The sequence below is a fragment of the Durio zibethinus genome, chromosome 2 (genome assembly GCF_047325235.1).
Source record: "Durio zibethinus cultivar Kanyao isolate XHJ-2024 chromosome 2, ASM4732523v1, whole genome shotgun sequence".
In the NCBI taxonomy this organism is placed as follows: domain Eukaryota; kingdom Viridiplantae; phylum Streptophyta; class Magnoliopsida; order Malvales; family Malvaceae; genus Durio; species Durio zibethinus.
This window is the reverse complement of record NC_143163.1, coordinates 37,442,026-37,453,837: the sequence shown is the minus strand read 5'-3', so window position 1 is coordinate 37,453,837 and position 11,812 is coordinate 37,442,026. Positions and strand designations below refer to the sequence as shown.

The 11,812-nt window shown below is 31.5% G+C and overlaps 2 protein-coding genes across 6 annotated transcripts; both read right to left on the bottom strand.

The window, feature by feature from the left end:
• Positions 1 to 738: 738 nt before the first annotated feature.
• Positions 739 to 7,235, bottom strand: LOC111318184 (syntaxin-132-like). 5 transcript variants are annotated; one of them, XR_016334062.1, is made up of 15 exons: positions 7,017 to 7,186; positions 6,296 to 6,397; positions 5,951 to 6,007; positions 5,213 to 5,261; positions 4,813 to 4,901; positions 4,641 to 4,714; positions 4,487 to 4,529; positions 4,355 to 4,415; positions 4,210 to 4,235; positions 4,055 to 4,132; positions 3,328 to 3,408; positions 3,180 to 3,245; positions 1,294 to 1,538; positions 986 to 1,039; positions 739 to 882 (listed from the first exon to the last, which is right to left on the bottom strand). XR_016334062.1 is itself a non-coding variant. In XM_022920890.2 (13 exons), exons 1-13 carry the CDS (start codon positions 7,032 to 7,034, stop codon positions 1,377 to 1,379), a joined length of 906 nt encoding a protein of 301 aa, XP_022776625.2. In that variant the 5' UTR covers positions 7,035 to 7,186; the 3' UTR covers positions 1,169 to 1,376. The 5 variants fall into 5 exon arrangements, 3 of the variants coding, with proteins under 3 accessions (XP_022776625.2, XP_022776627.2, XP_022776624.2); XR_016334061.1 differs by having other exon boundaries at positions 739 to 1,039; XM_022920890.2 differs by lacking the exons at positions 739 to 882; positions 986 to 1,039 and having other exon boundaries at positions 1,169 to 1,538.
• A 452-nt stretch (positions 7,236 to 7,687) lies between these two features.
• Positions 7,688 to 8,443, bottom strand: LOC111317562 (Ubiquitin-like superfamily protein). Its single transcript, XM_022919997.2, has one exon. The coding sequence runs from the start codon at positions 8,441 to 8,443 to the stop codon at positions 7,688 to 7,690; it is 756 nt and encodes a 251-aa protein (XP_022775732.2).
• Between the last annotated feature and the right edge of the window lie 3,369 nt (positions 8,444 to 11,812).

Genomic DNA, 11,812 nt, shown 5'->3' with positions numbered 1-11,812 from the left:
TTGGTTTAATGGTGTAAGATGATGTGGATTGTGGAGGAGAGTAATTTCTTGTTTTGGGCCAAAAAACAATGAAAATTCCACCATTATTTGTATAATTTATAAACCCTAGGCTAGACATATCACTAAAAGGACTCGAGTCGACAATGAAATTCATCATAGGATGTTAATGGAAGAAATAGGTGTGAAGATGAACCCTTAATACAGGAGAAATTAATAACAGAAAAAAGGAGGCTTCTTCAAATGGATGGAATTATTCTATGGGAAAAAGTAGACAATTCATATGCGGAGACTGTTTATTGCACTCTGCTAGTATATCCTAGTAAAATGGAAATGGTCAACGACTAAGTTTTAGATGTTCACATCAACAATGAGCATAGCCTTATTGTAACTGACACAATAGGTAGCTTGAGGAATGAGATTTTCTGATAGAGACTATTATTCAAGCTCAAAACATTTTTGAGCTCTGTATCTCAATCCGAACTTTTGCGTTATAGTATGCAAAAGTGTATGCAATACTACCATGCAGCTGTTATTTCAATCTTTTTCTTTGTTAATTATAAGTAATACTTGGGAATAAAACAAAGGCAGTTACATAGTTCTGACAGGCAGAAGGTTATATGAAATCAATGGATGCTGCCATTAAAGATTCTATATACTGGTTTTTTCTGCCATTACTTTTCTCTTTTGATTTTCCTATTCCTTGAAAGCAGGCAGCAATTTATCATAGAACTCACCAGGAAACCAAGCACAAAAGCAAATAGTATTCATAATATGTAGTGCCGAAAGGCAAAGACATTCTAAAAGCTTGGTATTTAGTGATAACTCCTATTTGTAACTATGTTGATGCTGCAAAATGACATTCTTTCCTTAGATGAATCTTACCTGGTTGATAGAAATTAGTTGTTATCATTCAAATTCTAGCATTTCATTATTTATTACCTCATTGTCTTCTTCAGTTTCTTTTGATTATCATTTCAGTACTTACCTCAACGGCATGCTGCTGTGTGAGAATCCCAGATTCAGCTTTTGCTATTGTTTCCTGAAATCAGTGAATAAATTTTTTTTTCCTTAAATTGTTTGAAACAAGAAATAATGATTGTAGTTAGGACACCATTGGAAGGTGCAATCTGCTTTGACTAGTAAAGTTAGGCTACCTTAGACCAGAAAATAATAACAAAATTGGAGGTAAATCACTTGTAATTTTGTAACAGTACATTATTTCTAAGTGGTTTTCAAAACACAGAATACAAAAAGGTATAAGAAGAGAAGAGAAGAAAAAAAAATCATCAGAACCTGTTAAGAGTATTTTCTATCTGAATCACATATGCAAAACGAAGGAGAAAAGATTGGGAGTGATGGAATCTAATTTGCTCTGGTCATTTCTTCCATGGTTTCAAAATAGAGAGCACAATGATGATTGCAATAATGAGGAGCAAGATTATGGAGATAATCATGCATTTTCTTGACTTTTTTTGCAAGCTCTTGGCAGTTTGGAGAGCACTTGTACCTGATTGCACATGGATTACGGCATTTGTGACCTATCAGCAAAAAGAAAAAAAAAAAAAAAAGAAAGGGTTATGGGAGTGTCAAATGTCCGAATGGTCCATATCCCTTTGATTGAGAGGCAAAAAGGCCATATACATCTACCCATTGACAAACTGAAAGATGCCATCTCTTAGCCCAAAAGGCAAGAATGATATGATAATCAATGACTCAAAAATAACACAATAATAATAAGAACAACATCAATTATCCAAAAATAATAATAAGAACAATATAGCCAAGGTCCAAGGTCGCATTCTAAAAATAGTAAGAAGGATATCAATATTATGATTTAAATTCAATATTAAAATGTTACTTTTTAAGGTGGTCGCATAAATCAGTCTTGGGTTCAAAATTATCTCCTTTGTATACCATTAAAACATAGAAAATAAGTATTTTAATATATATATATATATAATAAGAATAGCAATGGTAAATTTTGCGTATATACTAGAGAAAAAAGGAATATAATTCAAGATATTGGTTAAAACACAAAAAATTAGTAAGACTCGCGAATGAATTTGTTAATTCCATTGATCTATTTGAAATAAACAAGAACTTGAGGGGTGATGCCTAACTGTGTAAGTCCAAACAAAAGGCTTAGTTCAAATTTCCTCAAACTTCAGGAAAATGTCTCTATGGGTGGTTTGGGGGGGGGGGGGGGGGGGGGGTGGGTTTTGTTATCCCTCGTGTCATAATGGGTCGGTGGCCTAATGCTGAGCCCCCCCAACCAAACCCACCCATCAATAACGAATGACTTCAAAACATGGTTGATCAGAAGACTGTAAGACCAACATTGCTCAATTGAGTTTAATCCAGTCGACTTAACAAAAACTCAATCAACTTTACAAACAACTAGTGCTTTGAATTTTATTTCGATTACATACATACTCAAAGCTCATCTAAAGTGTATTGTGGGGTTCGAATAGAAAATCTATTGGTAGAGTGTTGATATTTTAGTTTTAGTAATCAAAATTCAATTTTTGATAAAATCGAAAACAAAAAAAAAAAAAAAAAGGAATCCCATTATCAGTAATATGTGTGGCCAGAATAGGTGACAAAAACAAGATAATTTCCACAAATAGAGGTAGCAAAAGATGTTCTTCGAATCACCTCAATATTTAACAAACCAAACTTCACAACTTAATTTTAAAATTAAAAAAAAAAAGAAATAAAGAATGAAAGAAAGCAATGAAAAGAAGCAAGTATTCAAAACAAATGGTGAAAAGAATCATGCAAAGGGAACCAACTCAAGCAGCCTAACCAATCTTCCAAACAAAATAACTACATGCACGCCTTGACAAGTAAAACTAGTGCTTCCAAAATAACTACATGATCAAGCAACAAATGGGAAACAACTCAAGCAGCCTAACTATTCTTCCAAGGTTTAAGTACTCCAACAACTATAACAGCAACTATGATTAGGAGAATTATAATGGCAATGCACGTCCACTTTCGTGTACTCTTCTGTCGTTTCTTTGCATTTTGAAGTGCAGTTGTCCCTGACTGGACGTTACTGACTGCAGTTGAAACCTGGACAACATTCCATTAACACACAACTCCAAACAAAACACATCCTTCGGCCTAATATGCACACAAAAATACCCACTCTAAGACATGTAAGAACAGGAACTAACCTGACTTTCAATGTTATCTAAAATTTCTCCTTGAGCTTCAACAAGAACTGCCATATCAAGGTAAATCTGACAAATAACATTTCCATTAGAAAAGACAAGTTAGCTTGGTTAGACCATAATGCATGCTAAGGGCTCAGTGCAGATTTACCTGTTGCAAATCAAGAAGCTTTTTCTCAATCTCCATCACAGCATCATGCCTTTCTTGGATTTCCTCCACTGTATTTAGTATCTACAACCAGAATCCAATATCAAAATTGAAGTAAAAAAGTGTATTACATAAGCAAATAATTATCTTCCCATGTGAACATTTGCATGTCCACTTTTGAATTTTCACGTCATAGTATAACAAAGTTGTGTACAACCAAAAAAGTGGTAAAACAAATTCCGCTCTGAACAGGTGCTAATGCAGTTCTAGTTCCATTGGCTCAGTGAATAGCATGGTCAACCTTTTATTTTGAGACTTGTTGATCTTCCTGGCACTAGTTCCTCAAATGCAAAATAGCAATCAAAACTTTCTTCTTGCAACAAAAGTCTTTACAATGCACCCAAAGACTGTCATTGACTATGACTAGGGAGATGTTCCATTTAAAAAGAAGACTCGAATGCTTTGTTGGGACATAATAGAGAACCAGATTGGTCCAATAAACAAAGTAACTGAGTTATATGAATATGGATATGGATATTCACTAAAAACAGAAAATACTTCTCTGTTGCTTGGAACAGAAAATGGTTCAACCTATTTTAGGATCTATCCATTTTAGAAACTTCTGTAATCAATTCAAAAAATGCAACTTAGAACAAATATGATAATGGCATAAACATGATAACCCTTGTTTCATCAAAGAAAATTAGTGTTAAATGTACGAGGGCCCTACCTGTCCTCGTCCCTGTTCTTGAATTGCCTTCTGGAAAATTTGCTCACTGTTTCCAGTTTCAATGAGGCGGTCAATTGTCTGAGACAAGAAAATTTTGGCGGATTAAACTAACATCCATATATAGAGCCAAGTTCCAACATCAAGCTTAAGCCTACCTGTTCATCTGGTCTGGTCCCAGTAACTGATCAAACAGCAATAAAAAAGCAAAAAGTGTGATGAATAATAATAAGATGACTGATTCAGGAAAAAATATCAAACTAATTTTGAAGTTCTGGCAATTGGTAATCCCCATATTCTAACCTGTAATGACCCTTCTTTCCACAACCTCACGATACTCATCCTGTATCTTTTGTCTAAGAGTCTGAAATAGAATATTAAGATGAGAAAACAGATAGTATCTAAAAATATGCCAACCATGAAGTATAGATATACCTGAAACTCTATCATCAAATCCTTGAATTTTGTTGCCACAGCACTGCAAAAAATAATCACAATGACAAATATCAACTTTTTTTTTCCAGATAAATGAAAAGGACCTAAAACTAAGCATTTGGTTGGCCAAAAACACTAAACATTGGCAACACACTTTGTAACATTCGTCCTGGATCTGTCAATGCTTGTTCCCTTCTCACATCCAGGTTTCTGCCGATTGGCTAAGTTCTGAAGATAAAGGGAGAAAAACAGCAAAAAGGCTTAATTGCATAGTTTTAAAGCCTGAAAATTAAGACATTTGAAGATAAAAATGAATAAAGAGTTACATCTTTATTGATTGCTTCTAATCTTGCTTTGACATTACGTGCTATCTTTCCAACATCGTCAATATCTTTCTCCATTCGCTTCTTGATAGCTTCAATAAATTACATTACATTTAGACAATATGGAACTTAAACAAAAATGAAAAGTGAGGAGCATCTTAAGGAATTGATAATGAATATCCGCACAAAAAGATTCCCCATATTAAACTTCATCCCAAATTTGTTGCTACTTTATATCCTTTTTTATCAAGTAACTCAGACACTAACAGTGTAACACTAAGTTGGATGATAAATTGATAATTAATAATCAAATATGCAACTGAGTTACAGCCTATGCATCATTAGCATGCAATGCTCATATTGAATCTGCAAGGATTAGTATCGGAAGGATAAAGCTTTCTACCTTTCATAGCGGATGCCTTTGTAACAGACTTTGACTCCTCATTAGCATCCTGTAGAAAGTTCACATTAGACATATGTAAATTGAGATAATAAACAGTAAATTAATCAGATAAATCAAAAGGGATTCACACAGTACAGTAGACCTAAGAAGCAGGAAAGGATGTTATGAATTAGCATAAGAATTCCCAATAATGAAATTCAGCGCATTGCAAGACAGGTCAGGTTAAACAATATAACACAGACAATGTCTAAATAAAAGTTGATACATTTGAAACCGTACCTAACCTATAACATTCAAACACTTTGACTACAGGACCTTGCCAATCAGACAGTGATTGGGACAAACTATGTCTGCATTAAGGAAGAAAATGATCGAGCTACAGTTGATACATGAAGCTGGACCAAATTGGTAAGTTCTAATATTTCAACCAGCCAGCCTGATGGATGGTCATTTATTAGGACCGACCACATTGTATTAATCTGTAATGTAGGAAACAACAATAAAGGATTTTCCTTTTTTTCCTTTAGAATCACTAGGGAAGTACTAAGCGAATTCCTGTACTATGAGATATTAATGTAGGAAAATCAAGAAATGAGATAACATAATTTTTCAAAGAGACATTGATAAGATAGCAAGAGTACATGCAGGCCAGCAATTTTAACATACAAAAACAAAGCACAAAAATATCTCAGCGCAACCTTCAACATTAAAAAAATCTCAGGTGAACATCCTACATACCTTAAGTTTCCTAAGTAACCCAGAGAGCTTCTCCACCTGTTTCTCAACCTCTTGTATCTATATTGCAAATAATAAGAGCATGAAGCTATTAGATGAATTTCACTTAAAAAAATAAAGGTAAAAATGTTCCAACAATAAGCAAAGACAATCTGAGTAAAGGAGTTTCTAAAGTCTTTCTATATTGGCAGATTTGTATTCTTCAATTAGACTTGTTGAAAAAAGATCCGAAACTTCAATAAGTTTATCGATAATAACTTTCAAGGTTTACACAAAAGGTTGCAAATAGCCATCACAATCAACTACGATACAGCTAATTCGTTTTGCTTTCGTAAGCACATGGCAGACCTGCTTGTTGAAAGTTTCCATTCCCATGTCGGAGTTACTTCCTGGAACCTGTCTTCCCATTTCGATATCACCATGGCCTTGGGCATCAGCAACAAATGAATCCTGATTGAGAACATGATAAAATCATTAAGTTATAAAACAAAGGCTAATGAAGCTATCACAATTAAATTGTCAAAGCGAAAAAAGAACTGACAGAAGTCAGAACAAAGCAAACTAAACTAAGATATCAACCCCAATCCAATTAAGTCCATGTAAAATTTAAAACTTTTTTTCTGTGGTGGAAAGATCATTCAAAACCTAAGCATGAGACCAATAGTGATTCCAACTATTAAACTTAGAATCAACCAAAAACAAAAACATTTCCAAGTAACCAAACAAAGAGAAAGAGGAAAAACTACTATAAAAGAATAAACTTGGTGTGGTGCTAGATCAAAAAATTGAAATAAAATGAACATAACTTCTAAAAAAAAATTGAAACTTTCATACTCAAAATAGAAATAACAGCGTCAGATAGTCTTTAAAACAAGGAAACACTAACCTAGCTACAAAAACCCAGAAACCCAAAAATAAACATCAAATTAAGTATTAAATTCCAAAAAGATAAGAGAAAAAAACTTGATTGATCATGCAAAATAAACAAAACCCAAGAATTTCATGATCTTAAATTAATTAAAAAAGTAAACTACAACTGATGAGACTAAACAAAGTGGTCGATAATTACCGTGAGTAAGTCGTTCATGTTGACGAAAAATAAAGAGATGATTTGATCAGTTGAAACCTCAAAGTTAAGAGGAAGAAAAAGGCAAAACAAAGGAAATTTGTGGGCTTTTTTTTCCAGCCGGCTCTTATAGATGATATATGACTCTGTTTAAGTACTTCAACGTTAAATACGACAATTTGATTGTCTTATGATTTTTTTTGTACGACCAAACAACATTATGTAATAACAATTTATTTTTTGGCCAATTGTTGTAACGATGTTCAGTTCGGTTTTTATTGGGCTTTCCGCTTGGCCCATTTTGGAAATTTCCATCGGGTTTTTCCTCTTCACTGGGAAAAAACAACTCAAATTGTCAATGGCACATTGGCTTAATTGATAATGTTGTCCGATTGAAACTAATTCCAGTTCTATTGGTTGTTTGTCTTAATACTAATGCTATTAGTAAAGAAAGAAATTCAAATTTAAAATAATTTAATTAATTCATACAATTATTTTTAAGAGATATATAAATTTAAAATTTTTTTATTTGTTCAAAAAAAAAAAAAGAGATTATATATATTTATAACGTAGTTTTTGAATAAATTTTTGTGTTCTTAATAAAAAACTTCCAGCCTCCTGAATTAAAAGTTGAAATTAAATTTACTATAGAGTAATTAGTGATAATATATGACTCAATATCCAGTGCGACTAACAGTGCCTTTAAACACATAGAAGCAATCCCCATTTTCAACACCATGCCACTTAAGGCTACAATTCTCACGCATGATCCTCTGCTTGTGTATGAACAAATAATCATCTTGGGGGAGTATTTTTCTGCTCAGCAGCAACTCTCGCAAATCATTAACAGTATTTGAGTCGTTCATTTCCATGGGAATGGAAGCTGCATTTAGCAAGCTTGAAGACATTTGCAGCACTATGTTCAGCTTCCTTGTTGGAGGCTCTTCCCTTAAACGATTCACAGTTTTGAGGAAAACAATGATTTCTGAGAATTCGGATATACCATACTCACTCAGGTTTAGAAAATCGTCTGCCAATTCTATTCCTGAAAAGAAGAGTGACATCCTTTTAATTGGTGTGCCATCAACAATGTGAATTTTTTCTTTCAGGCTTCGCACGGTTTCTGTTCTGTCAACTTCCATGGCAATCTGTTTAGCTGAAAATTTTACAGTGATTTGTATTTTTGAGCAATGGTTAAATGGAGGTGAAAGGGGTTTTGGGGTGAGGTCGATTTTTGTATCATGAGTAATAATTGGGTAATCTTCCATGTCTAGTCCATCAACTAGCTCCCAACCAGATACAGAAAGAGTTTGTGCTCCAACTGGAATTCCTAGGAGCTGCTCTAACTTCCTTTTGATTGCTAACACAGGTTCCTGGAAACCAACTTCCATGGCAAATTCACGTCCCCAGGCAACAATGATTACCCTCATTCTGCTACTCCCGAGTTAAAGCAGCAGTTGCAATAAACTTTTGCGCCAGACCAAATATCGGTACTTTTAATCAAGGCAACAATTTTGCCAGTGTTTTCCCTTGTCTGAGATTGGAAATTTGAAATGAAAAAGCATGCAAATTAAATCCAAAACTCATGAGTGTTGAGTCACGTACTCACGTTAATTAGATGAATGAGAAATCATGCCAATTAACAATCATAACTGTTTTGCAAGTTTTATCTGTTAAAATAAATTCACTCCAATTGCATTTTGTATGTGAGTTGAAGCATGAATGACACTTGGCCAAAAAACAAAAGCACGAGTGAATAGAAGAAAATTATACTATACACCGGCAATAAGTTCTACAAACAAATCTAGATAATTGACATGGGTGATACAAATCATTAATTGAGGTAATTACTGTAGACCAATAAGCCACAAATCAGTTTTTTTTCTCCATTACATACATGCACATGGCCTATCAGTTGTTAACCTCATTAAATTAAGGTTTAATGTTCAAATTTCTAGCTCAATTGTGTCAATAGTCATGTTGTATGATAGGGTGTTGGAATCTTAATTCAACGAGTAGGATTCGATCATGTCTCAAAAAATTAAACATTGTAAGAAGGGCCATATCGTCAAAATTATAGAGGTAATGGTTGAAGAAGAAATTTGTTTGAAAACAGATTCTCTGGAAAAGGGATCCTTAGTTGCAATTGCATGCACATCTCCCATTCTCATTAGATTTTCATTCCACCTTTCTCAAGTTCAGGCATTTATTTTGCATGAAATAAGTTATTAATCTTTAATTTATATTCAAATAAGTATTATTTTTTAATATATATTTAAATAAACTCTTAATATAAATTAATTTTGGCTAAAATACTAAAAAAATCTTTGAACTATTGTAGACACCATTTAATTAATTGATTTATTTATTTTCTCTTTTTTTTCTTGGCAACTTTTCTGTCAGCCGCTTGTAGCTGTTAACAGCTCTGATAGCTGACGGCCACCCTAATCCTAAGCTATTTTTATAAATAAAGTAATGAAATTGATAACAAAAGGAAGAAAAAACCCTACAAAAAGAAAAGTACACTCATTGCAGGATTCCAAAAAAAAATTATGTGAAAAAAGAATAATCAAACACTAAAATATAAACAAAACAAATAGTCCTTGGAACATGAACCACAATGTTGGTAAAAAAAAAATCACAAAACAAGAAAAAATCAGTTTGACCAAACCTTCCAGGGCAAATCCCCACTGTTTAAAGTATTTTTTCGTAAAATTAGGCTCGGATCTAACTCAGGAGGCTGAGATCATTCATTTGGTGGGTTTTGAGATTTTCCAGCAACCAACGGACGATGGCCGACAACCACCGATGGCAACCGGCACGGCACAATAGTCTCCTATTTTTGGGTTTCTAGATAGAAAGGGAAAGCGTCTGAGAGAAAAAGAGAGAAAGAGGAAAAAGAAAACAAAAAAAAAATAGCTAATTTGGCTGTTAAATAGGCCTTCAAAACGACGTTATTTGGTTAACAAGCAAAATGACACCGTTTTAACCTTAGAGGATCTGTACATCAACCTGCAACTCGACTTGAGGTTTGCGCACTCGACTCAATGACTCGTTCTCCTTTTGACTCATGATCGATCTAGTTGAACCGGTCTAGACCAGACCAAATCGACATCAAACCGTTAAACCGCCCAGATCGGACCAGACCGACATCAACAGTCCAATTTAGGTAAATTTTTTTTATTTTTTTATTTTAAATTTTTTTATTAGTATTTATACATATTAAAAAGTTTAAATTTGTTAGAATGAATTTTTGTTGAAATCATATAAATGAGTAATGAAATACATAATTAAAATTTTTGATAATTTTTGTTTTTTTAAATAAAATAATAAAAAATGTAAGAAGAAAAGAAAATTTTTATCTGACGATGAGATTTAAAGGTATTCTGAGTAGTAATACCTACGAAATCTTTATGTGAAAATTTTTTTTTAAAATATTACCAGTGTATTAGAGTATTTATAAAAAGTTTTCAATACAATAAAAAAATTTTTAATAAAAAAGTAAAATTAACTAATTTGTTAAAAATAAGGTGATAAAAAAATTTTTTTATCTGATGAGGGGATTCTAAAAGTATTCTGAGTAGAAATACTTTAAGAAATCTTTAGATAAGAAGATTTTTTAAAATATTACCAATGTATTAAAATATTTATAAAAAATCTTCAATATAATAAAAATTCATATTTTCTTCAAAAACTTAAATAATAATTCAATAAATAAGATTAATAAAATTTCTAAAAAAGATAATAAAAGGTGTGCATTAACATATTATCATTTTTTGCATTACATACACAACATGATTTTTACGAAAAATAAATTCAAATATCCGAGAATGAGATTTTAAAGTATTTCAAAAAGCAATGCCTAAAAAATCTCTAGGTGAGAAAAAGTTCTTCTAATGTTACAACATACTGAAACATTTTAAGAATTATTTCAATAAAAAAATTTTAATTTATTTTTCTTGAATAAAAATAAAACAATAAACAATGAAAGATATAAAAAAACTAATAAATGAAAATTAAGAAAATTATTTTTCAAACACCGAAAATAAAATTATTTTTATCAAAATCAATGGATAACATGTAATTAATTGATACCGTTTTAAATAGACGTTAAGGGAGTGCTAATTCTTCCTTACTCGTAATCAACTCCTAAACTCAGATTATTTCGCATATCATAAAATTATTTTTTTATTAAATTTTAATTAATTTTAAAATTTTTATTAAAAGAATATATTTTTAATAGGTGGCCAATCGCACCTAATCAAAAAAGATTGGTGGCGACTCCGTTTTTCATTTTTTCTTCTTTTCACTTTCAAATTCATCGGACAGACATAAAACTGTTACGATAACTATTTTTTTTTTAATAAGTCCTTATACTTTTATTATATTTAATTAAATTTTTATTTTTTGATTTGTATCTAAATAAACTTTTATATAAAATTAAAAATTGATTTATATTAAAGGTTTATTTAGATGCAAATGAAAGGTTAAGGCTTTATTTGTTTACGTAGAAAATGACAATCAAAAATAATTTCTGAAAAATGTTTACACTTTTTAAATTGAAAGAGATTTTTTGTTGTTTAAATGCATTAATGAAAAATATTTTCGTTGTTTGGTTATTTTTTGGAAAATCTATTTTTTTTTCAAATAAAATTAATATAACTATTAAAATATATTGAAATTATTTATTTATTAAAATTATTAATATTAAAAAATAATTATATTTTAATAATATTTAATATTAAAATATTATGTTAATATAAAAAATACTTAAAATAAAACTATTTATTATTCTTTAT